This window comes from Chaetomium globosum, genomic scaffold (genome assembly GCF_000143365.1).
Source record: "Chaetomium globosum CBS 148.51 scaffold_6 genomic scaffold, whole genome shotgun sequence".
Lineage (NCBI taxonomy): Eukaryota > Fungi > Ascomycota > Sordariomycetes > Sordariales > Chaetomiaceae > Chaetomium > Chaetomium globosum.
The window spans coordinates 2,528,693-2,553,547 of NT_165981.1; the positions used below are offsets into that span (position 1 = coordinate 2,528,693).

Below are 24,855 nucleotides of genomic sequence, written 5' to 3' on the forward strand. Positions count from 1 at the left end.
AGCCATTGACGAATCATCAGCTTGGAATCTCTTCTTGAGAGCTCCCGGGGATGTGGCTTGCGTCAACTCATCCAAAGGCCCGAAATTGGTGACGAATTCTATGGCATGTTGCCGGCTTCTTGCAGGTTGACTCATTAGAAAGAAGCGGCGGGAAGCCAATTTGATCAGTGACTCAAGGAGCGGCAGAGAAAAAGCAATCAGCCAGTGGATTGGGAGGAAAGTGTGAGGGCGGTAAGGAAGAAGCTGCCGAGGTGGAGTGGGGCGGCGCGGATAAGGAAAGAGGCGACGACGGGGAGATACTTTGTGCGATAGGGAGGTTCGGGCCAAGTCGGGGCGAACTTGAAGATGATATTAATTGGGGCCGGCCAGCGTCGAGAAGGCAGCCAGAACTTACCGAGTCAAGTGTGGTATGTAGAGGGCAGGCTCTCCGTTTCGGCTACCGATAACTTGAACGAAAAATGATCGGAGCTCTGGCTGAAGCCCTCCGCCATTCTTGTCCAGTACCTATGCATCGGATTGGCTACCGAGTAACCATCTACATATCCAACGTTCGAGGCACACCCACCCCAGCGGCAATACGTACATCTCGCTCGGTCAAACTAACGAATTATGCTGTATACTCTATGCCAAGTAGCAAGCCTCAGCCTGGAATACCGCTGTTAAGTGCAATCCCGCGTGGCCGCATCCAAGCACCTGTGTACATCAACGCTAGATGATTACCGGTAGCTGGACGCAGACCACAAGCAAATCATTATAAAAAGTAGAAAACGGTATCTCCATCCTCTAACCGAAGGACATGTCCCCCCTGTGCACCTCTAAATCGCACGACGAGCCACCAAGCAAGGCAAAGTGCCATACAATTCCACCACATGTATCTCGTTGCGCCGTCGCCGTTTTGCAGTGCCGAAAATGCGCGCATGCCGGATCTATTACCCTTAGAACCCAAGAATGACGGGAAGACGGCCAGGCCAGATCCGATCGTATGTCTGTCATGACGTCGTCTATATAAGCCACGGCATTTATTTACGCCTTAACCTCATAGGTCCGCTTGAACATGTCATCGACCTTGGTGAGATAGTAGGTGCCGGGGGCGATGGTTGAGACATCGCCCTGGGGGGTGTAATCCTTCTGGAGGTGGGCCTTCTTGCGGAGGTCGCACATCTTGGGGGGGTTTCGTTAGCAAATGGCTCAACACTTTTGGGGGCTTGTCCAACTTACAGCGTCGTAGGTCTCCGGGGGCACTTGCCGGCGAGCGGCCAGCTTGTTGGGGATGTCGAGAACCTTGGCGATAGCCTCAACGCTTCCCTTGACGCGGAGAGAGAAGAAGCTAGCGGCCAGACCGGAGCCATAGCTGAACAGTGCTATCCTCTTGCCCTGGAGGGCGGCGTCGTCAACGTGCGAGACCAAGCTGGCCAGACCGCCCCAGACGCTGGCGCAGTACATGTTGCCGCAGTTGGTAGCGACCTGAATGCCGGGGTTGACGCGCTCCTGGAAGCGCTTCTTGGTGAGACCCCAATGAAGGGTCTTTCTCGGACCACCTTATCGGTCAGGGACTTCTCGTAGTCCATGTCACGGATGTCAGGGGTGACCTCAGCGAACGCCTTGTTCTCGGGGTCGGCGAGGTAGTCGTGGTACAAGAGGCGGGCGTACGACTTGGCCACGAGCTTGCAGGTGGGCGAGTGGAAGGCCAGGTAGTCAAAGCGGTCTAGAGAAGTCTTGGGAACAGCGGGCTCGGCAGCGCCGTTGGTATGGCCGTTGGTGCCATTGGTGCCGTTGACAACTTGCGCCTCGCGCTTGCAGTAGGCACGGTAGGCACCGTCAAGGGCCTTGGAGTAGCAGTTGATCGAGTAGTGACCGTCGACGTAGGGGTACTCGCTCGTCAGGTCGGGCTTGTAGAAGTCGTAGGCGTGCTGCATGTAGCTGCCGCGGAGACCAGGCTCGAAGGCGAGGGGCGCATCGGGACCGATGAGGAGGGCAACGGCACCAACACCACCGGTGGGCCGAGCATTACCCTTGGCGTACAGCGCGATGTCGCCGGTAACTACGATGCCATCACGGCCATCCCAAGCCGAGGACTCGATCCAGTTGATGGTGTTGAAAACGGCGTTCGTGCCGCCGTAGCAGGCGTTGACGGTGTCGACTCCTTCAATGTTGGTGTTGTCGCCAAAAAGCTGCATCAGTACGGACTTGACCGACTTGGACTTATCGAGGATGGTCTCGGTGCCGACCTCGAGGCGGCCGATGGAATCGGTGTTGACATTGTAGTTCTTGAGCAACTTGGACAGAACGGTCAAGCTCATCGAGTAGATGTCTGGGATGGCGGGGTAACCCGCGTCAAATTAGCACATGAGCACACGACTGGTTGTGGTGGCCCCGCCAACCGCCTGTTGCCAGGGACCAGGCAGGCAGGGTCGGTGGCGGGGGAGTGCAGCTCCGAGGGGCCAAAAAAAACACAACCTCAAAACACCACCAAAGATTCGAGGCAAACAGGGAAAATTACTGACCTTCCCGATCGTCGCAAAAGCTCATCTTTGTCTGCCCAAGGCCGATCGTGTACTTTCCGGTGCCGACGCCATCGAACTTCTCGAGCTCGGATTGCTCGACATACTACGCGGTTCACGATTGTTAGCGATGTCGGCGCCAAGGTTGTAACTAACAAGGGGCCACGCGCATCAAGCGCTGCTCATGCAAACACGTACCTGGCTGGGGACGTAGATCTCGATGGCTTTGATGCCGATGTTCTGGGGACGAGAAGCCATGTCGGGCGTACGATTGGGTTTTTCAAGTGAGGATTAACGGTAGAATGGTGTCGAGAAAAGAGTCGGTCGGGAGGAAAAGGGAGTGGAGGGCACTCTCGCTTTTGGAGGGGTAGATAAAGTTAGCGCAAGATCCCATGTTATTTCAACAGCCATTCACCGCCTGTTTCGCCATCGTTGTGGATAGGCCCCAGTTTTCCCAACATGCACGTTGTTGGGCATATGGTGATGGCCTGGGAGGTGAGGTGGCAGCAGGGGGGCGTTCGTACCTAAGTTGGGTATCTTTGTTGTCCGCAGGAAGGTTTGGTGTGGACGTGTTTGTCTTTGTTGAAGGTGTGGAGGTGGGAGGTGGGAGGTGTTCGATGAAAGATTGGAGACAGGACGTGGGCAGTTGGGGTGTGGGAGTGGCAAGAGCCGGAGTTCAAATATTAATGGGGAACAATAAGTTGAGCCGATCAGACAATAGTTCCTCGCCCGGATCTTACGTGGGCTTGCCGGGGGCCAGAAGAAAAGACGCAAGGTCAAGCAGGTCGAGAATGTCACGGACAACAGCTCGGCACGTTGCCTGTGCCCACGTCGCTCCCCTCGAGTGGTTTGGCTCCGCTGTGGGCTTTGTGCCGGAGCAATGAACCTGGCAGATCTAATCTCTCTCTAGTGGTTGTTTTAGGCTAGATTGAAGAACATGGATACCTCTGCAAGCAACGCAACACCCCGTTGTCGGACGAGTATTTGCGATTTCGTCACTTGTGGTGTTTCTGTCCGAACTTGTTCTCCGATCCCCATCCATTGCCCCAAAAATTTCCAAAAAAAATCGTCATGGGCCGCAACGTCACATGCTCCCGCCCTCAGCTCGATTTTTCTTCCAGAGTCTCACAGCACACACAGTACAACCTAAAAGTGACTTTGGAAAGGGGGATAATCCATGGAGTAGTGGCAAGGAGAGACAACCTTTTGGGCCCCATCTGCAACCCGATCTGGTGCAAAAAGGCCCCACTGACGTCCCAACGCGCCATTCGTCAGCGGGACATAGCGGGTCACAGTGGGTCTCACCGCTGCAGGAACCGGTCTCCGTCGCTCGAGCCGCCAGTTGTTCCCCTCCACCATCAAAATGCCCCAGGTGGTGTCGCGGCGTCGATGTGGCTGAGTAACGTGACAATCTTCAACCGTCCTTCGATTTGTGATAGAACCAGGTTCCCAATCCCGCTTCGTCAGCGGCCGCCAATGATCGCCGGTCTAGATTCTCAGGTACCACAACGACATTTCCATGAGGGCATTCAGACACGCAGACCAGCAGGAGAGCAAAACTGCCTATGCAGGATGGATGGTATGTCGGTAACTTTGGATTTTGATGTCCATGGTGGGTGTGCTTCGGCATTCTGATAACCGCAATCGAGTAACTCGCTAAGCAGTCTCGATTACATCGCTGCAGCATCTGGCTCCCGGGTCTAGCCTCGTTGCCATCAAAATCTCGCATACAGATTGAGTAAGGTAGGTAGGTATCTAAAATTCCGCCTGTGTAAAGAAAACCAAAACACCAAAACAGTCTCCAAACCCCAGAACTCCGCTCTATGCAACCCGCCAAGCGCAACCCTAAAGCAGTAGGTAACATGCTCCCCAAATCGCTGACGCCATCCAGATTACGTACCCATGATCTGATAATCAGGGGTCTGGGAAGCCTCAGTGCGCCTCGACCACCCGATCGGCAGCCGCTTCTGACGGCGTCCCATACCCTGAATCAGCGCCCGGGGTCCGTAACGGCAGCTCGGCGGCCTCCTTAGCCTTGACCGTGTCGACGGTGATGGTCGGGACGACGACGACAGGCTCCACCTTGGCTGCGGACGCGTCCTTCTCTTCCAGCTGGACAGGGGCGGCGGCAACGTCGGCGGTAGCAGCCGGAGGAGCAGCCGGGGAAGCGGAAGGATTAGCAGGAGCAGACTTGCGCTTCTTCTTCGACGACTTCTTCTCCTCGCGTTCCGACTCGGAGGACTCGGACTCGGCCTCAGACGACGAGGGCTCAGAACCGGACTCCTCCTCTCCGCTCCCGGCGTCCTTGCTCTTGTTCTTCTTCGACTTCTTCGAAGCCCGCTTCTTCTTCCCCCCCTTCTTCTCCTTTTTCTTCTCCTTCTCCTCCTCCTCCTCCTTCTTCTTCTCCTCCTCCTCCTTAGCCTTCTTCTCCGCCTCGCGCTTCTCCTCGGCCTCCTTCAGCTCCTTCTCCTTCTTCTCCTTCCGCGTCGCCACCACCCACTCCTCGGCGCCCGCCACCGCTTTCTCCGGGTGCCGCTTGTTCTTAAGCAAGAACCCTTGGATCTCGGCCGGCGAGAACTCGTGCGCGGGAATCTTGGCCGCGAACTCGCCCGCCAGCACCTCGACCCGCGCGATGGTCTCGGCCTTCTTGCGCGCCGCCTCGGCCTCGGCCGCCTCCCGCTTTCCGCTCCTCCTCCGGCGTCAGCCGCGGCACCGCCGCCTTGATGCTGCGCTCGAGCTGGAACAGCGCCCGCGAAGACTCAACTCCGGCGTCGACGGCAGCGGTGCTCGCTGCTCTCTGGGCTGCCGGGGGTGGGCGCGTCGTCGCCCTCGAGCGGCGCGTAGATGGCCTTGAAGATCTGCGAGGTCATGGATGTGTCGGCCCGGTCGAACTTGACGATCATGTCGACGCGCCCCGGGCGGATCAGCGCCTTGTCCAGTTTCTCGATGTGGTTGGTCGTCATGATCAGCATCTGCTCTCTTGCGAGGCCACGCCGTCCAGGATGTTGAGCAGGCCCGAGAGCGAGAGCCGGCCCGTCACGGGCGGGGTGGGCGTCGTTGGCGACCCGGGCTGCGCGGGGCGTGTGCTGCTCGTGGTCGTGTCGTCGCTGTCGTCGCTGGCGGTGGCGGCCGGGGCTTGGGTCCCGTCCTCGCGCGTGTGCGTAAGGCCGGCCGTGTCGATGTCCTCGAGGAGCACGACGCAGCGGCGCGGCAGCTCGGCGAAGAGCGTGGCGAGGTTCTCCTCGTTGGCGGTGACGGAGCTGAGGCTGACGATGTAGATGCGCATCTTGAAGAAACCGGCCAGGGCCAGGCTGAGCGAGGACTTGCCGGTGCCTGGAGGGCCGTAGAGCAGGTAGCCCCTGCGGTAGGGGATGCCGCGGTTGGCGTACCAGCGCCGGGTCGTCGGGTTGAGGTAGTCGGTCACGTCGTCGATGAGGTCCTGCTTCAGCTGGTCATTCAAGATGACGGTTGAGAAGGGGCGCGATGTCCGCGACATGCAGCGCTGCCATTGCGGCTCCGTGCTCCCGGCCTTGGAAGTGCCCCGGTAGATGGCTGTCTTGGCTTCGTCCTTCTTAAGGAACGCGTCCCGTGCCTCGTGTAGGAGCTCCTTGAGAATGGCCGGGTTCCGACCGAAGCACGAGATGGAGATCTCCTCTCGCTCGCTGGCCGTCATGTATGCGGACTGTTGCTGGTTCTGGGTCCGGCGGAAAGAGAGGATGCGGCCCTTGTAGATGAACCAGTGGCTGCCGAAGGTGGGCGTGTAGGCGAGGGCCTTCTTCTTCTGGCCCATGGAGCCGCCTTCTTCGCCCTCCTCGCCCTCCTCGTCATCGTCAAAACTCCGCCATCTGCTCGCAGGGTTAGTTAGGCTATTCGTCTTAAAGGCTGAAAAGTTATTGGGTAATCACATACAGATACCAAGACCGCTATCAGCCATGTTAGTCGTCATGTCCGTCAACGGTTTGGGGTAAACAGGTAGGGTGAGTTACTTACACTATTGAGGTTTGTGTTGACAACAAATCGCCTCGCACCCTGAGCAAAGCGCTGGTTGGACACCCAAGCCATCAAGTAGTTGAAGATCTCATCATCGACGCGGACATCACACCGTCTTTACAAAACATGGTCAGCTGGGCTCCGCAAAAGGGGCATGGTTCGGGGTTCAACATACGACATCAGATGGGATTCGGCCAGGTCTGAAAAGTAGTCGCTGAAATAACGCCATGCGAAGGTGAGCCCACCGAAAAGGAGGACCAGCGGGATGTAGAGGTTCAGATCAATATGAAGGTATTTGTTGAGAGCGCTGGAAAAAACTATAAATTTGTGTCAATTAGTTCTTCATTTGGTTTGTGTTTGTGCTTGTGTTTTTGTCTCTTGTTTTTAACAAGAGGAGGGGCACCCGCGAACAGGGGTCGTTCACTACCTAGGCATGGGCAGTTTCAACCGTAGGCTCAAAAAGAAGACATACCAGAAAATCCCGGGAAGAAAAGGTCCAAAAGGTAACTTTGAGGAACACCCGTCGTCATTCCCTCGCCCCCGTCGGGGGAGGGTGGGACAGCGTCCATGGCAAGTGATTCAAGTAGCCGGGTAATAGAATACGAATGATAACCTGTTGGGAATACGGCGAAAGGGCTGACAGGGAAGGGATCTGAAAACTCCGAAGAATACAGTTTGAAGGTAGGTTCCTCTAGGCCGAGGGGAAGGCTGTTCTCTTATTTGTACTGAGGCACGAGCCCTGGTCGATGGTGGGTGCTTGCGTGGAGGATTCTTGGTGCGTGGGCTGCAAGGCAGGTCTGGGGTTGATCTAGAACCGTGGTTGGCTACTTCGTTTGCTCGTCCTCAGTCACGCTTATTTATCTCCACAACTGAAGGCAGAAGCATGGCGATTATGGCCCTCTTTTGAGCAAGGTTCTGTGAGGCAACCCAGCTCATCCGATTTCATAGGTACTTGGCTACCTAGGCAGGGGTTGTTTGGTTGGCTGTTGGAATGTAGGTACAGACGCACACAGCCGCCCATCGACAATGCATTTCGGCGGCATTGCATGAGTGCATTCCGGTCCAATGGCCCCCAAACCCTCCGTGGGACTCCGGCCGGCGTCGCCCGTGCTGCCACAATCTCGGCGGTCATCCCGAGAAAACGGTTCCCTCCGATGTGGTGCCCTGAGCCACAATCTCCACATGCGCTTGTAATCGCAGGATGAGGATCACGAGGAGGACGGTGACGTGGGCAGCCAGTCACCCTCAGCCTCCCCCACAAAGATGGAAGTGGTGGCGGATGATGTGCCGGCCGCTGCCTGGTCACCAAGAAACGGAACCCCACAATGGAGATCTTCTGAGGACGTAGTCATGCCCGTTTAGTGCTCGCCGAGCTACCTAGCATTTGAAATGACTGACTTCGGCGGAAGGCTGCGCGCGGTGGGACTCGCGCGGGTACTGTTCCTAGCCAGTCGACCGAGTTTGTGGCATAACATAAACTGTCGGGTGTAAGGTTTCTAGGTTGCCAGGCACCATCGTATATGGAAGGCCTTGGTTGTGGGTGGGCCAGGGATTTTCTCAGGTCCAGTTCAATCGGGTTCGATCAGGCCAAGAGATGCGCTGACGCTGCTGAGTGAGGTGCATCGAACGGAGATGTAGGTGGCCCAATCAAGGTCTGATCAAGCTGCATCTGCATGATGCCCGTCGAGGCGCGCCACAGGAGTGGGATGTCTTTTCTTGAGAAGAGACATTAAGATTGGACGTTGTCCGAGGCGGTGAGGCGTCTGGCAGGCAAGTCAACCAGCGTGGCGGCGGGGCAAGCGGCCTGAATGGGGCACGTGGGGTCGACCTTGCAGCCAGCCCTATAGGGAAAAGTACAGGGACCGAATTGGCATCCCTGCCGGGCTGGCGTTGATTCCAGATTGCAGTGATTTAATTCTTCTCTCAGAGCTTAACGACACAGGTTATAGACAGCTATTTACCTGCCTGAGGCTCTGGGATCCTTTGTCTCGCCCAAACATGAATTGAGTTTTGTGCTTCCCGTCTTAACGTGGATTTGTGTCACGGTTTTCCTGTATAAATCGTTGAATTGGGTTCAACTAACAGCACCCCACAATTTGGAGGCAAAGACCGGAACCTGCTCCTTTCTTTTCCTCTCCGTTTTTCTTCTAAAGTACCGCACTTACAAATTCCTCTTCGATCAGACCTTTATTGATCCTCTTTTTGAGCCTCGTGTGAGTTTCCGAAGCATCTTTGGCCGCTGGGCGATCCGATTGGTAATTAGTGGGGCAAATTCTTCAGAGCCTCGTCCCAGGAATAACTTTGCGAACCACAGGGACCTCAGATGGGCCGGCCGCAGAGGCGGCTGCCTCATCCCGAAAAGAGGGTTCTGTGCCGTCCCGCGCAGCGCCTCAGACGAAATGCGGTCATCAAAGTAGGACGAGGCATGCTTCACCGTGGCGCAGCCCAAGGCCGGGACGGATGGTGGCCTACCCCGCGTTGGCCGACCGAGCGCCCCACCACCACCGGAGGGGACGGGCGAGCACACGAGCGGCGAGTCGAGGAATCGAGGGATCGAGTTTCCGTTCGCCAAGGAGGGCTCCCTCCGCTTCGTGCCAATGGCACGGAGGTGTGTATACGACACCCCGGTTGCAACGGGACGTTCATACCTGCGTCGGCTCGAAGCCTAGAAGCCTAAAAACGAGGGCGCCAATACGCGCCTACGCCGTGACTCACCGTCACAGCGTCAACTATCACGCGATGTGAAGCGCTGTGTTCGCGGCGTGACGACCGGGGTGCGGCACGGATGTGTATTCTTTGGGGGTTAGGGTTACTTACAACCAGACACACATGCAACGTCGGGTGCCGGCTGCTGTTGTGGTTGTTGGACACAATGTTTCCCGCGGAATCTGTGAGTTATACCCGGTCGAGGGACAAGTGCAAGGACTCCCAGAACGACTCGGTAAGGACTCGGAATCATCAGGTGTGAGCCAAGCCTGAGTACAGCCAAAGAGAAGTCATATCTCATTATGGTAGATCAATCTTCTGCCGCCAAGAAGAACAGGACCAAATTGAGGGACCGATGAAGGCGATATCTGACCCAACAAGAACTATCCGTTCTGTTTGCCGGATACTATGCCGATAATGGATGGATGATGTTACACAGGAACCTCGCCTGCCCGAAGCCCGACCTGAAACGCCGTATGGGAAAACACCAAAGAAACGCCTTGAATGAACCGTGCAACAAATATCGCCCGAAGTGACCGAACTCCAAAATCAATCATCAACCGTCCACAAACACCTGGACGCCGCCGCGGCCGGGTACGAAGTGGCCTCCAGGGGGTGGTGGTGGCGGCGGTGGCATCCCGCCAGGTGTCGGCTGTGGTGGAGGGGGCATAGGAAAGCCGGCCGGGGGCATCGGATGCGGAGAAGCTTGTTGCGGGTAGCCATACATGGGCTGGAAGGCACCCGGCGGAGGTCCCTGCTGGGGCGGCATTGGCATGCCGGGCTGCATCCCAGGATGCATACCGGGATGCATTGGGGGATGCTGGTACGCGCCGGGGTTCTGGCCGCCGTAGTCATCGGCGCTACCGTCGCTGCTGCTGTCGTCGTAGTCGTCATCGTCATCGTCATCGTCATCGTCGTCATCGACCCTGGCATTCCTCCCCCAGGTACCGGTGGGAGGAGGAGCGTTGCGCTGGGAAGCGCGAGAGGTTCTGCCTTTCTTTGAAGATTTTTGTTTCCTGGGGGGAGACGAATATGACACCGAAGTTGGCTCCTCCATGTACCAATAAGGAGCGGTAGCTTCGACTAGATAAACCTGGCTCGCTGCGCTGGACCACGAGAACATGGAGCTGCCGGAGCCGCCGGAGCCGGTGCTCCGGGCATCGAAATCCTCGTCGTAGTAGCGGCGGACGCTCTTCGCTTTCCGGGGGTCGCGGCCACAGAAGTAGATCAGGGCTTTGACGGACCGGCTGTTGGGAAGGCGGATCTCTTTATAATCGCCGGAGGCCCGCGAGCTCGAGCCGGAGCCGCTTGAGCGACCTGACATGATGTAGGTAAATGGGCTCTTGAAGGGTATGGCTGTGTGGTGCTGTGTGGTCCCCCAATGTGGATAACAAACAACCTTGCTGTGTTATCGAAGATAGGGCAAGCTGATGTTGGTTTCGCGCCGAGGCAAGACTGTCCTACAACCAATTGGGACAGGGTAAACGTGTAGGGCAAAGGTGTAGGGCGTGAGATGAGGATAGTGTTCTCGTGTGAGTTTAGAAACAAAGAAAAGGAAGAGAAGATCGACAAAACCAAGCCGGGCGTCGCCTTGAAATATACACAATACAAACGGAAGCGCGCTCGGGGCGTTCAGCTTGCCAGTGTGATAAAAGCAGGCGCCGCATGCCCGCTTGAGCCGGGCACAGCGGGCGCGTCCAAGCTGCATGGTATCCATACTTAGCTCGACGCACCTAGTTTGTAGCGCCGAGGTGCTGGTTTCACACAGCTGAGTCAAGGTCCCAAAGTAGAGTGAACAAACAGCAGTCCAACCTCAATTGCACGAGCTGCGGGCATTGCAGCATCGCAGTCTGGTTGGCAATGAGTAGATCCAACTCCATTGATTCGTCCCACCACGGCGGAGCCTCGCCATCGACATCGGAAGGTGCGTTTGGCACAGAAGCCGGGCAATGATCGATTGGTGATCCGTCTTTCAGCAGGCCCTATCTCCTGCATCAGCCACACGCCCTGCTTTGGAGGGACAAAGTCTCTGAGAGGTCGGAGGTCTGCAGCCAGTTCCCATCTGCATCACAGCTTGGCGGTCAAGATGCGGGCACCCGTGCTGCGACCATCTCTTGCCATCCGCTTTTGGAAGGAAAATCTGGATGTACTCGGATGCACAGGGACACGAACTTCATGTGTGCGAAGGCCTGTCTCCGTCAAGATGGGTATGCCAAAGCTCATGGCATCAACGCCGGGAGGTTGGAAGTGGGGCTGTATGGTTCCGTTCCTCAGGTCACACTGCGCGGGGTCAAGGCTACAGGGCACCGGGATATGCGTCGAGAAGACGCGGGGCAAATTCATTTGGATGCCTTGCTGCACTTGCAGGCAGCCTCGTGGAAAGTCGAACCGGGCAAACCATGTTGTCGCCTTGATAGGTTTTGGAGAGGTGAAAGTTTTTGGGATGGTGGTGACGGGTTGGAGTGAGGCTGCGAAAACAAAACGATTTTGCCAATTAAGGCCTGGACGGCACACCTTTTCGGCTCGGGAGGGTGGGCGACGGCGAGGCCACCGAGGATGGTTGGTCTCCATTTTTTACGCGCCCTCGGGTGACTGCTGTGTGACTGAGGAAGCATGGGAGACTCGAAATTGGCAGGCGATCGAAAGCGTGCTCGAAGGTCATGGTTCGAGTTTGGTCACTGTTCTTTGTTAATTGCGATGGCATCAATCGGCGAACTTCCTACCCATCAAAAGCGACTCCAATGTCTAACTAGTGCTGCGTCGTAGGTGTTCTGTCTGCTGCATTTTGTAACGTGAGCCTCACAATCGCAAGTTTCATATGATATTTACATTGACAGAAGATCATGCGACTTTGCTGCTTAACACTGTTGTTCTTTAAGAGAACGTCCGATGAAGAAGAGAGTGATCAGGCTTGAATGAACAAAGAGTCCACTGGCCAACTTGCCGACGGGATCCTCTTGCTTCTACAGTGCGATTCAGTTTAGATTTGGCGCTCAGGCTAGCGGAGCGGTAAATGCCGTTACCCCACAAAATGTCCGAATCCATCTCTTCCATGTTTCCATGGCAGGTCTGGAACAGAATGCTCTTGCTTTTTTAAATTGAGAATGAATTGGTGGTATGGAACTACCGAGCGACGTTAGGGTTTGTGTTTTTCAACTTTAGCACTCATCTCGAACATTCCCGCTTCAGAAGAATGGCCCAAAAAATGACGCAGATGCACCCCAGGATTCCATCTCGGTCGATCGGCTGCAGCTCGCTTCGACGCTAAATATCTGCGACACTAGTGTAGCTCGTCTTCGTGTATGTATGTACATACTCCATACCTGACTTACACAGTAAATCGATGCATGGGCAGTGCTCCCCATTGAGAGCTTGCTAGAATCGATCGACCTCAGTCGCTCGAACAGACTTTTCGGCTCCCAGCACACTCTGTCGGCAAGGTCACGTCTTTCGTTCATAACCACGGAGTCATCCATGTAGCCGCCCGGCTGCACCCTTATATTCCCACCTTCCACCATCTAAATGTAGCCATCGGCTCAATCACCGGCAAATCCCAGGCAAGAGAGAGATTGGCTGGCTGTGGGCCATAGATTGCAGATGCTTGCCGAAGCTATGCTGACTAGCTCTATGCTGCAATGCCGGACGAAAAACGTGCTCTCGAGTCAGATTGACCTCAACAAAGGCCATGGAGATCGGGCGATGGGGTGCGGGGCCGCCTGCATCTTTTGTTCCCCAGCGGCCAATTCAAGGTTCGGCGAGTCTAAAAGAGTCCGTCGGGAGGGATAAGCAGCAACTTGGCGTCACCTCATATGACGCCAAGAGGAGGGCGTTTGTTGGTGTCCGCCCTGACAAGAAATATTTGCGGCGGCCCACCATCACGGCAACAAATTCTGTGGGCGTGCACGGCGTGGAGGCGTTTCGACCTGCTCATCTTTCCGCATCTGATCGCCACGCCAAGCAGTCCCCCGGGGGTCCGGTCAGACCCACCGAGCAACATCCCACCAATCGCGGTGCCCGATCTTGAGTTTCGAAGTTGAGTCCAGACTGCTTGGTGTCCCTGAACTATCCTCCGAGATCCTCTGCGCTTTGCGACTCATCTGGCTGTTCTCTCTCAACTCGGCCCTATTGGACCCGTTAACTGAATTCTTGGAATCTTGGAACGGGATGTGCAGATCCACAGCGGAGATTCACCGTTGCTCCCCCATTTCAGCCTGAGCACCTGCCAATCACCATCACTGCGACCCCCCGCCAAACACCCCCGGGGAGACATACACACAAGAGCCAGCACGCTTCCGGCAAACCATTGTGCTGAGAGAATCAACTACGGCCCTGCGAAAACCCGGCACGAACCTGTGAACCTACCGTCGACTAGCGAAAAGAGGGGAATTACCGGCCATCGACGACCCCGTGGGGAGCCCCCTCTCGCCATTGGAGTCGGCGGCTGCCAGAACCCATCTCTCCGAAGCCTGGACATGTACCGGTGTCTCGGGTGAAAGGCGCGAGCCCAGGTTATGGAGTCGAAGGACAGCAAGGGCGGTGATCTGGAGCGGAGAAGGTCAATTCGGGCGTCCGTGAGGGAATCGGTCGATGATGGAGACCGAGAACACGATCTCGCCCTAGAAGGCATGGTTACAGATGGGTTTCGGCCGACCGATGCCAGCGGCGCAACAGCGCCGGCAACACCATCCCTCACCTCGGCCTCGTCGACGACCCTTTTTTCCGGAGAGAGTTCGACGTCCCCCTCGACAAGTGACCCTTCTTCCACGCCGACAAAACCCCCGCTCCCACAGTACACATTGTTTGTACGACCAGAGGCCGATGCGCTAACCCGCCAAACGACGAATTCGACCGGATCAACCGTTTTCGTTCCCCATGATAGTCCATATCAAGGGCCGTCTAGCGCATCACATCCCTATCAGATGTATCCGCAGAATGTGAGAGTGGCGAGAACATTAAGTATGGCAACGTCATCGACGATGCCTATGTCCGAATCATCGTACCGCGGGCCGAGGGGGCCGAGCCACCCTTACGGCCTCTATCCGCAAAGCGATGCCATCGGGCCAGATGCAACCCTGACGAGTGCTATCCCTCTTGGCTTCCGCGGCCTCCCGGATCAGTACCAGCGGCGGGTAGGGCCCGAAGGTGAAGAGGCCGCGGATATGATCGGCCCTGGAGGTCACACCGAACAACTACCCCCCTACACTAGGTATCAGAATGACGCATATGCGCATAAAGCAGCAACGGCCAACGACCCCAACGGTGCAGTGCAGGGCGCGGTAATCACTTCACCAGTTCTCACAACACCTGCATCCACCATCCCGCCCATCTATGGCGCTGGGGGCATTGGGTTAGCTACAACCAATCCCGAATTTGAGTCCACAGATGACTTGGACTCCCCGAGGTCACGCCACTCGACCCGCAGCTTCACGTCGGATGACAGTCAACGGCGGATCAGGGTGGGCGATGAGGACGTATCAGAAAAAAGGAAACCGCCCAAGAAATGGCAGGCCTGGATGCGGCGAAAGCTCTGCGGCATTATCCCATACTGGGCTATATGCTTGACTGCTATCATATTGGTCGTGTTGTTAGTGGTGTTGGGCGCCGTGGTTGGCACGGTCGTAGGTAACAAACAGAGGCGGCCACCGCGAAAGGGTGGGGTCTGGTAAGTGGTGATACCCCATAAGTTCTATACACTCTCCTTTACCTATGCTAACCTTGCTGCCCTAGGGAGCCGCCATATGACGCCACGCCCATCCCGCCGCCACCGGATCTCCAGCCCTTACCCACGGGTACCTTTGGACTTCCGTTGTTGACCAACCGCATCTCCAGCACCTGCTTCCAAAATCCCACTCTGTCACAAGCATGGAGCTGCCACCTTGTCATCTCGGGCATGACTCTGAGTGTCGCGAAGCATGAGCGCGGCTACCACGCTTCACTGGATTTTAACCGCTCGTATACGATGATGGACGGGGTTTACTCTTATGGGGAGCAGCCCCCGATGATCGAAAAGTCGTTTGAGCTCGAATTAGTGGAGGACAAGTTTGAGCCTAGCCGCGGCCCCGCTTGGTTTAAGATGGTCTCGTACAACAAGACGGTAATTCTACCTGAAGGGTGGCTCGGCTCATCAGGCGACGATGCAGAGGCTCAGAAGAGGAGCCGCCACGCCGCCACGATTGGCGCGGGCATATCGAACTTCAAGCGCAAGGGGATCGCGCAGCCCGGCGATAAGCCCTGGGTCTGCAGCTGGCCGAACACCTACCTCGAGCTCTTCATCTACGCCCAGCAGAACTCGAGCTTCTCAAACTGGCCGAAGCCACTGTCGGTGTCCATGTCCTCGGCCCCTTCAACATCATCTGCGACACCACCCCCAACTTCGGCCACCGCTCCGGTCGATGGATCCGGGTCTTCCTCGGAAAGCTCATCCCCATCGCCCAGCGACCCCAGGACCGGTGGCCCAAACAACCTAAACATGCCTTACAACAACCCCCCGCATAATTTCCCTCGCTCACCCCCCAGCTCAACACCAGCGTCCATGGAAACGGAACACACGGCGACCGAATCCTCCACGGCAACATCGTCAGGCCCGTACGGACCGATTGACACGGGCCATGGTTTCCCGTCGCTGCCGGCGCCGTACCCGCGAGTCATCAAGCTCCAGGAGCGCCGCATATCGACAGAGGGCACGCCCCGCGCCCGGTGTACGCAAGTCGAGATCCAGGGGCCTGACCAGAAGGCCCGACCGGTGCGAGGGCCCGGCGGGAAGCCCGTCATCGTGGAGATTGAGGAGACCGACCCATTCATGCCGCCCGGGCCGCCGGGTCCGGACGGGATAGATGATGTTAGTAAGAGGGCGCTGCAGGGCTGGGACCAGGCGGTGGGTGTGCTCGGGAGGGATGAACCTGGGGGCGTTGGGGTGCCGGATATCAGCCCGTGCGGATGCATGTGGTTTTTGACGTGATCTCACTAAATGGTGTTGGGGCTGCTTTTTACGGTTCGGGAGCGACTTCATCTGAGTCCGTTTTTTTGCCTTAGTTTATTTTCTTGGAAACTTCAAATTGGAGAAGGGGACGGTTAGGTAGTGGGCGTTTGTTTAGTAGGATGACTGCCCGGTAAATGAGCATATGTATTACAAGGACGGGGCATGCATGATGTATTTATTGCTATATTCAAGCGATAGCAACACGCTTGGTTACACATGTTCTTTTGATGGAAGCTCTCGTCTTCCCTTCCCTGATGCTAGTATTAGTGGGGTGGACGTATGTACTAAAATGTGCTTTAGCTCGTTAACTTTTAGGTTCTTAATTGCCGAAACAAATCGCGGAGCGCATGCAACGGTGCCGGTCCCTTGCAGGCTAGTTCAGGAACAGGCACATGGGAGCTGAGCCCCCCATGCCTCAGCCGCACTGGGGTGGAGATCTTTTCTCTCCTTTCTCATCACCACTCTTCTTTTTCCTGTAGGTGTGTCACTGCTACTGTGTCACGGCAGCCGCCACCATGGCAGACTCGGGGCACTCTCCAACCGATATCATCACGTATATCGGCGTGCCACTTGTAGGTTCCATTTCCCGGCATGGTTATTACTTGTAACCGAAAGTACACGACTAATAGATCCCAAAAGGCCGTGCTTGGTGTCTTACCCATCCTTTACAACACCATCGCGACGCTGGTGGCTTTATCACGCATCAGGCGCATGCTGCGACACAGCAAGCTGACGGCCCTCACTCGCAGCGATGTTGTCAACCGCGTGATCGAGGTCGAGCTGCCGCGCTATGCCGTGCGCCCCATGGACCGCCTTGCCGACCGCGACGAGTACTGGACACTCTCGCGGCACCCCTCGAGCATCCCCGGCGGCAGCTGGACCACCTTCAACTGGCGGATGAACGTTATCGGGCTCAACACGCAGCGTGTCGAGTACGCTGACCAACTGAGACAGCCCCAGGTCGAGGTGGCCCTTGATGAACTTGTCTCTTACTTGCTAGATCTCGGCGCCCAGCCAGATCCTAACGGATGGCGCCTCCTGCGGTCGTCGGGCCTGTGGACGCCCGTGGGGTGCACTCTGATGCGCGCCCCGGATGGGCTGAACAGCGCCTTGACCATCGCACCACTCGATGGCTCGGACGGACACCTTAGCCTAGCCGTCACCTGGACAGGGCCATGGACGACGCGCGACCACTCCCACCTCCCACCATACTGGGTGCGTCTCTACCCGCCACCGCCCCCGCGACCGGCAGCAGTCGAGGAGGACCCTTCGACAACAGAACCAGAAGACGGAGCCTCTTCTAAATCCGCGACTGAACGAAGAGATTCCAACGAACCACTCCAGAAAGCGACATCCACCACCACCAGCCTGCGCAAACCCTCCCTCAACTCCGCCCAGCAAGAAGGGGCCTCCAACGCCCGCCAACCCATCACCTGCCAAATCTCCTCGGACGGCATCGTCACGGCGCTCTCCCGCCCCGACAACAACAACCCCCTCCCCCAGGAACACGACCACGACCAAACCCTACACATCGAGCACCTCCGCATCCGCAGCACCACCACCACCGGCACGTGGTTCGCCAGCGCGGCGACCGCCTACGGCACCTCGAGCCAGACGATCCTGTGGAACTACAAGATTCCGGACGGGGTGCTAGGGTTCGCGCGGCGCGAGACGGTGCCCTGCGGCGTGCTGGTGCTGCTGGGCGTCGTCGACGAGTCCGCCACGCCCGAGTGGGCGTCGGCGTCGGCGGCCACGCTGGCGGACGATCGTGCCAGGCAGTTGGACGAGTTTAGTCGGAGGGCGAGGGCCCAGAGGGAGGCGGTAATGGCGGAGGCCAGGATGAGCCCGGCGGAGAGGGCGGTTGCGCAGAGGGAGAGGGGGATTAAAGAGGCGGAGGGGCGGTTGTGGGATAGTGAGTTTTTTTTTTTTTTTTTCTGTTTTCTTGTTTTGTTTTCTTGTTTTGCCCAGTGATGGAGGCTAACAACAGTGCAGTGCGTGAGAGGCAGAGGGTTGAGGCGCAGCGGCGGGAGGCGCGCTTGATAGAGGCGCTGCAGAGCCCCAAGTGGGATGCGAAGCTTGTAGCCGAGCATAGCTTGGCGTGGTTGGTGAAGAACGGGGAGGTGGATGAGCGGGTGGAAGGGGTGAAGGAGGCCGTTGGGGGCGTGCTGCACCGGATGGTCCTAGATGGGCAGTTTGCGACGAAGCTCTGCCAGATGTTGGACCTGTGGAAGGCTTGGGCGGAGAACGCGGGCATGCGGAGGTCCGATCTAGAGGCGTTACAGGGTGACCAAATCACCTTTGCGTATGCCACGCTGCTGGTGGCTATCATCAAGGATACATCGACGGCCCTCGAGGGAACCGTGGCGATGGACCTCCAGGAGTGTCTGCGGATGTGGAGGACGGTTAGGCTGGGGTAATTCCCACCCAGAATGTACTTCAGTTGTTAGATTATCAATGCCCCTAATGTATATATGCACATGTACAATACACCTTTTATATCATCACACACATACAATACTATCCTACAAACCAAGCCCCCAGTCCCATCAACCAACGTTTTGCACCCCCACAAAGTAATTTCCCACCTTCTCACTCCCCCTAACCTCTTTCCACCCAAACCCAGGCACAAACACCACCCCCATCACCCTCGGCACCCCCCACACGCCGCCCTTCCCCGCAAAATACGCCCTCAGCTCCTCCTCATTAATATACTTATACCAATCATGCGTCCCCTTGGGCACCACCCCAAGAATATCCTCCGCCACCAAGTTCGTCGTCACCCAACTCGTCCAGGTCCTCGCAATCGTACTCAACACCAACCAACCCCCCGGGCGCACAAACTCGCCCACCCGGTCGAGGAACGCCGCCGGGTAGTCGACGTGCTCGACCACCTCGAACACGCTGACCACGTCGAAGCGGTCGGCCGGCGCCGCGGGAAGCGGCAGCGACTCGATCGTCTCGCTGAGGTAGGTGAGCTTGCCGCCGCGGCTGAGGGACGGGTCACGCTTTGCGTGGGCGCGCGCCACGGCGAGGATCTGCGGGGACGGGTCGATGGCCGTGACGGAGGCCGTGGTGGGCAGGCGCGCGGCGGACTCGGCAAAGATGCCCCCGCCGCAGCCCACGTCGAGGTAGCGGAGGGGGTTGGGGGTGGGGTCGGGTTGCGGGGAGGAGGCGAGGCAGGCCTGGATGAAGTCGTGCCGGTGCGGGTTCATCAGGTGTAGGGGACGTGATGGGCCGTGCGGGTCCCACCAGGAGGAGGCGAGGGCGGAGAAGTGGGAGATTTCGGTTTCGTTCACGGAGGAGGAGGTCGGGGATGAGGGGTTGTGGTGGGCGGGCGGGGTGGTGCTAAGCTTTCGTGATGGAGGTTGAGCTCGAGATTGTTGGGGGTGGAATTGTTGGAGCCATGGGGCCGGCCTTGAGGCTGGGTGCGCCGCGCGGAGGGCCCTCGGGGTGTGCCGTAGCGATGATCGCATTTCCTGCTATGAATTGATGTTCGGGGGCATTTGGCCGTGCCGCGCGGATCGGATCTTGGGTTCGTCTAAAATCGAGGCCGGCGGTTTTTAGAGGGCCGCTGCAACAAGCCGCAGGGTTACAGCAGATTCCCAGCCGCGCGGGGTTCTAGAACAGTTCTAGCGCCTCCCCCAGGCCCCGTCCCATGCCCCGCTCCCGACGGCCAGGGTCTTGTCTTCAGGGTCCGGTGCTATCCCGAGGATCTCAAGATTGCCGAGTTCGTGGATGAGGAAGATGTTTGTCAGCGCCAGTCATCCGTTGGTGATTGAATGAGCTGATTGAAAACTTCACTCTGTAATCAAGTCGATCATGTTAGTCATACCACAGTTTGATTCATCGGGCCGTTCCGTTCGGTGTGCGATCTCTTTCAGCATTTCCCAATCGTACCGAGTGCTTGTATGTATGTCCCGGTAATACGTGGGCACATTTTACGGGTTCCCCTCGGTCAATCCGAGACTTCGGCATCTATCACCCCACCAACACCGAGGGCGTTGTTCCCAGCGGAACCATCCCCGTTCTTGACATTTGATTCCATATCCTTCCCTCTTCTTGAGAAACCGTCTTTTGGTGCCATCTACTTCATCCGAACAACATCAGATGGGAGCTGAGTAATCCTTCCGGAGCCACACTTGCCGAATTCGCTTTCATCGCAAGCGCAATCGCAATCGCAAATTCGCCCTTCTCTTTTTTTTTTCCAGCCAACACCAACACCACCCCGCCGCCGACACATCACCACCTCTCCTCCCGCCAAACCGACAACCACATCCCCGATCGCAACCATGCCATCCACTGCCCCCGCCGATCAAATCCCCGCCTCCCAATTCGACTCCATCCCCGACACAATCCAAGCCTTTGGTACGCCCTCCCACCCACCCTTCACCCCCTGACCCCATATAACCCCCCCGCTAACCTCCCCCCCTCCCACCAGCCGCCGGCGAATTCGTCGTCGTCCTCGACGACCCCTCGCGCGAGAACGAAGCGGACCTCATCATCGCCGCCGAATCCGTGACCACCGAGCAGATGGCGTTCATGGTGCGGTACTCCTCCGGGCTGATCTGCGCGCCGGTGCCGGCCTCGCGCGCCGCGGCGCTCGCCCTGCCCCCCATGGTGGCCGTCTCGCAGGACCCGCGCGGCACCGCGTACACGGTCAGCGTGGACGCGGCGGACCCGTCCGTGACGACGGGGATCAGCGCCCGCGACCGCGCGCTGGTGTGCCGCGCGCTGGCGGATGATAAAGCGGGACCGGGGGATTTTCGCAGGCCGGGGCATGTCTTTCCGCTGCAGGCTCAGGCCGGCGGCGTGAGGCAGCGGCCGGGGCATACGGAGGCGGCGGTGGATTTGTGCCGGCTGGCGGGGAAGAAGCCGGCCGCGGTGATTTGTGAGTTGGTGGATGACGGGGCCGAGGTGCCCGGCCGCGCGATCCGGGAAGAGCCCGGTATGCTGCGGGGGGAGGCGTGCGTGGCGTTTGCGAGGAAGTGGGGGTTGAAGGTTTGCACGATTGCGGATATGGTGGCGTACTTGGAGAAGGTGGAGGGGAAGATTGAGGTCAACGGTTCATGAGAGGCCTATCTTTGGGGAGAGGGGATGGTGTTCCTTGTGGGTGGAGCGTTGTGAACGGTATATACGATGGCACATATGGTATTCATACTGCATCTGAGACACACTTTGTGGTGTCTCAAACGAAGGCTTGAGGAGCATGTTTACATTTCACCATGTAAATATTTTTTTTGGGTATATGGCGCACTGCGGCATGGGTCGAGTACAGATAGAGAAAAGGTTTTACAGCCTTGGAGCGATCGATTCGTAACTGTCAACAATATTTTGGTTTGTATGTCGACTAGTACGTCTATGGAGGCCGAAAATACTTTCTCCTTCGTAGGTACTTCTTTACATACCCAATCGATCTCTTTTGTGTACCTGCTCTATGCAATGCCACGAAACACCACACTCGCTTAGCTACCATACTCTTAATACATGGGTTTCGACATGGGCGCAATGACGCCCTGCTTGATGATAACACGCGGCTTCGTGGCGTCCTGGAACGTCTCCTTGGTCGACCATTCAGGGCCGACGGGCAACCGAAGTGACCGTTCATACTGTTGCTGCGACTCGAACGGATGTGGCAGCTGTGAGGCGAGATATTTATCGTTCTGTGCTAAAGGTCAGCCATTGTTCTCGTGGGTTGTACGCCATAAAGGGGGACACAAACCTTCCGGATCCTCTTCTCACTAATAATCACGCCCTTCATCTTGAAGTCCTTTCGGTCCTTCTTCTTGACGCCCTCGACCTTGGTGATGAAGCGGCCTTGGTGTCTCTTCTTGTCCCGGTTGCTTACACCATCACCCACCCAGTTACCCCAGCCAGGGAGAGTGTTGTCGATCTCCTTCTCGTCGTCCTCATGCTCGACTTCGGCCTTCTCTTCTTCAAACTGACCGTGGACATCCTCGCCGGCAAAGGCCTTCTCGAGTAGCTGCTGGTCGCGGATGGCGAGCGGTAGGTGAAGGGCATCGTCTGAGTCTGAGTCTTGAGCTCCGTCGGCCGGGCCACTCGCAGCACCCTGGGGTTTCGGTTTGGGCTTGGGTTTGGTAACCTCTGCTGCGGCGGTGGAAATGTCGACGTCCATGGTCTTAGGCTTGCTTCCTTTCTTGCTCTTGCGAGCAGAAGATCCAACCTGAGACCACCCAACAGCGGTGCTAGATACCGATTCGACTGCAGCCCACCCATCCCCGCCCGTTGGCGCGGAAGACCGCTGCTCGGTCTCAAACTGCGGCGTCGACTCCGCCGCCGCCGTCGGTTTGGCTAGTCCAGGAGCGTCGGCGGTCTTAGCTTTCTTTGGTTGGCTAGATTTCGGAGCAGCCGTGGCATTGCCCATGCCAAACTGCCGGCGACCGATGTCCATCTCCTCCTCATCCGAAGCCCCGTCATCCGAATCGAGCTCGCGACGGAGCGCGGCCACGGCCTCATCGTTCTCTTTTCTGCGCATCTCCTCTCCCCTTTGCATGAACTTCATCTGGAAAAGCTTCGACTTGGGTTCATCGTCATCGTCGTAGGCGGCTGCACGCTCAAGGTCTGCCAGGAGACGGCGCCGGGGGTCGCCTCCTTCAGAGGCATCCGAAACATCAGAACCCTCGTCTTCGTCCTCCGAGCCACCAGCCTGGCCTTCGATGCGGCGACGCAGGTCTTCCTTTCTCCGAGCAATGTCTGTAAGACCAGCGCGGAAATTGTCATCCCACACTGCACGCCCGGCCTTCTTGCCCAGCTTAGCCCATTTGCTCTCTCTGTGGCGGGTACCCATGCGTTCCATGGCCCGCCTCCGGTCCAAGTCTTCGCGCTCGTCGTCCGAATCCAGCTCGCCAGCCGCGAGCGCTTCTTCGCGCTCTGCCTCCTCCTCGCGCTGAAGCTCCTTGCGATGGATACGGCGGTAAGCCTTACTCTTGATTTTCTTGATGCGCTTTGCGCGCGCCATCTCGCGCGAGTGAATCTCCCGTTCGCGCCGGCGCTGCCGCGCGATCTCCTGTTGCTCCGCTTGCGATAATCCAGCTTGTCCCTCTTCGCCTTCCTTCTTCTCCGGCTTAGCGCTCGGCCCAAGGCCGCTCTCCTCCATAATAGCCAGAATTGTCTGCTCCAATTCCGTCCCGGATGTCTTTTGGGTGATGGGCATGAGCTCTCCGCTATCGAGTCCGCGGTCGTGGGCATTTTGGGCGAGAGGGAAGACCAAGTGGTCTGCACGCCGGTTGTGCTTGACTGTCTCGATCCACTTGTCGAGGGTCTCGTTGGTCTTCTCGTAAGCGGCGCTACGGAGGATGCGGTCTTGTTGGCGTTTGGCGAGGGGGACTTCCAATTTCTTGGACGAACCAGGCTTGACGGCCTTCTCTTCCTTATTCATGAGTCTGAGCGACCGCTTCATGTGCGGGTCCTTGACACCCGCAAGGCCAAGATCCTTCAGACTGAGCTTGGTCTTGTTTTGTGTCCCCGGCTCCTCGTCTTCCTCATCCTCGCCACCGAACCCGGCAATCATGCTTTCGAGGGCGTCCAATTTTGAGGGGTCAGCTTCGTCATCCTCCTCGCTCTCATCATCCCCATCAGTCGACTCCTCGTCCTCTTCAGACCCGGACTCTTCTTCGCCTCCCTCTTCCTCCTCATCCCCAGAGAACTGATCCAGCGCAGTCGCAAGGTCAATTGCGTCCGAACCAAGCGACTCCAAGTCATCCTCATCCCCCTCCTCCTCGTCATCATCACCCCCCTTCTTATTCTTCTTCTGCTTCTTCCCCTTCGACGAACTCCCTCCAAATGCATACCCATCAAACCGCTCCTCATCACTCTCCCCAAACGCCTCATCCGAATCAAGCTCAGAATCATCATCCTCGGCGCCCACACCCACATGCCACTCCTCACTATCACTCCCCTCGCCCCCATCCGAGAACCCATCAAAGCCATCCTCATCCCCACCCCCCTCCTCATCCCTCCTCACCCGCTTCTTCGGCCCTGCATCCTCGTCCTCATCAAAATCGTCCTCGTCCTCCTCGTCCTCCCCGCCGCCCCGCTGCCGCTTCTGGGGGTTCGGCCTGTCTTCGAGCCCACGCGTTCGCACGCCGCGTGTTGAGTCGGGAACCTGCTCGGCTGCGAGGGCGAAGGCGTCGAGCGCTTTGGCGGTGGCTTTCGCACGGGACTTTTTGAACGTTTTCGCGTGCGACTTTCCCGGCTTGCTGCCGCCTCCCCCAGAGGTGGGGAGGACGGGGCGGCCGTGGGATTGGCGGCCGGGCATTTTTTGAGGTGTTGTTTTTTGGTGTTTTTTTGGGCGGGCGTGTTGTCTGTAGCCGCCCGTCTTCCGTGTTATTGGGTGCGTGGATGGTGGTGGTGCGATGGACGGCTGGGAGACCGAAATAATTATTTTTCTGCCGGAAAATTGCCCAGCAACTTTTGGGCGGTGAGCTGGGAGGTTTGGAAGTGGGGGTGGAGAGGCTCGGGCTGCGGGGCTGAACCACTGAGCTTGATTGATGCTTGGCTTTCAGGGCCGTTCGTTTGCCTGCCGAGCCGGAATTGATTTGGGGACGGCAAAGCCGCAAAATTTCCCGGAGCTTGACCACTTCGCGATTGAGGGTGCTGACCTGACCACCATATCGTCAACCACGATTACATTCCCACCCATCACTCGTCCCCGAGCCGATC

General features: G+C 57.6%; 8 protein-coding genes across 8 annotated transcripts; 3 read left to right on the forward strand and 5 right to left on the reverse strand.

Moving 5' to 3' along the window:
• Window positions 1-1,023: 1,023 nt before the first annotated feature.
• CHGG_09134 (uncharacterized protein) lies at window positions 1,024-2,759 on the reverse strand (the record flags this gene model as incomplete). Its single annotated transcript, XM_001227060.1, has 5 exons — window positions 1,024-1,161; window positions 1,219-1,488; window positions 1,539-2,311; window positions 2,505-2,607; window positions 2,700-2,759. 5 exons carry the CDS (start codon window positions 2,757-2,759, stop codon window positions 1,024-1,026), a joined length of 1,344 nt encoding a protein of 447 aa, XP_001227061.1.
• A 1,674-nt stretch (window positions 2,760-4,433) lies between these two features.
• CHGG_09135 (uncharacterized protein) lies at window positions 4,434-7,060 on the reverse strand (the record flags this gene model as incomplete). Its single annotated transcript, XM_001227061.1, has 6 exons — window positions 4,434-5,193; window positions 5,567-6,346; window positions 6,411-6,424; window positions 6,492-6,606; window positions 6,667-6,808; window positions 6,964-7,060. The coding sequence occupies 6 exons, from the start codon at window positions 7,058-7,060 to the stop codon at window positions 4,434-4,436; spliced, it is 1,908 nt and encodes a 635-aa protein (XP_001227062.1).
• A 2,693-nt stretch (window positions 7,061-9,753) lies between these two features.
• Window positions 9,754-10,521, reverse strand: CHGG_09136 (uncharacterized protein; the record flags this gene model as incomplete). The annotated part of the gene is made up of 1 exon (XM_001227062.1): window positions 9,754-10,521. One exon carries the CDS (start codon window positions 10,519-10,521, stop codon window positions 9,754-9,756), a length of 768 nt encoding a protein of 255 aa, XP_001227063.1.
• A 3,595-nt stretch (window positions 10,522-14,116) lies between these two features.
• Window positions 14,117-16,155, forward strand: CHGG_09137 (uncharacterized protein; the record flags this gene model as incomplete). The annotated part of the gene is made up of 2 exons (XM_001227063.1): window positions 14,117-14,859; window positions 14,925-16,155. The coding sequence occupies 2 exons, from the start codon at window positions 14,117-14,119 to the stop codon at window positions 16,153-16,155; spliced, it is 1,974 nt and encodes a 657-aa protein (XP_001227064.1).
• A 536-nt stretch (window positions 16,156-16,691) lies between these two features.
• CHGG_09138 (uncharacterized protein) lies at window positions 16,692-18,593 on the forward strand (the record flags this gene model as incomplete). The annotated part of the gene is made up of 3 exons (XM_001227064.1): window positions 16,692-16,729; window positions 16,806-18,088; window positions 18,169-18,593. The coding sequence occupies 3 exons, from the start codon at window positions 16,692-16,694 to the stop codon at window positions 18,591-18,593; spliced, it is 1,746 nt and encodes a 581-aa protein (XP_001227065.1).
• Window positions 18,594-18,722: 129 nt separating this feature from the next.
• CHGG_09139 (uncharacterized protein) lies at window positions 18,723-19,649 on the reverse strand (the record flags this gene model as incomplete). The annotated part of the gene is made up of 1 exon (XM_001227065.1): window positions 18,723-19,649. The coding sequence occupies one exon, from the start codon at window positions 19,647-19,649 to the stop codon at window positions 18,723-18,725; it is 927 nt and encodes a 308-aa protein (XP_001227066.1).
• Window positions 19,650-20,465: 816 nt separating this feature from the next.
• CHGG_09140 (uncharacterized protein) lies at window positions 20,466-21,246 on the forward strand (the record flags this gene model as incomplete). Its single annotated transcript, XM_001227066.1, has 2 exons — window positions 20,466-20,541; window positions 20,615-21,246. 2 exons carry the CDS (start codon window positions 20,466-20,468, stop codon window positions 21,244-21,246), a joined length of 708 nt encoding a protein of 235 aa, XP_001227067.1.
• A 407-nt stretch (window positions 21,247-21,653) lies between these two features.
• CHGG_09141 (uncharacterized protein) lies at window positions 21,654-24,451 on the reverse strand (the record flags this gene model as incomplete). The annotated part of the gene is made up of 2 exons (XM_001227067.1): window positions 21,654-21,812; window positions 21,896-24,451. The coding sequence occupies 2 exons, from the start codon at window positions 24,449-24,451 to the stop codon at window positions 21,654-21,656; spliced, it is 2,715 nt and encodes a 904-aa protein (XP_001227068.1).
• Between the last annotated feature and the right edge of the window lie 404 nt (window positions 24,452-24,855).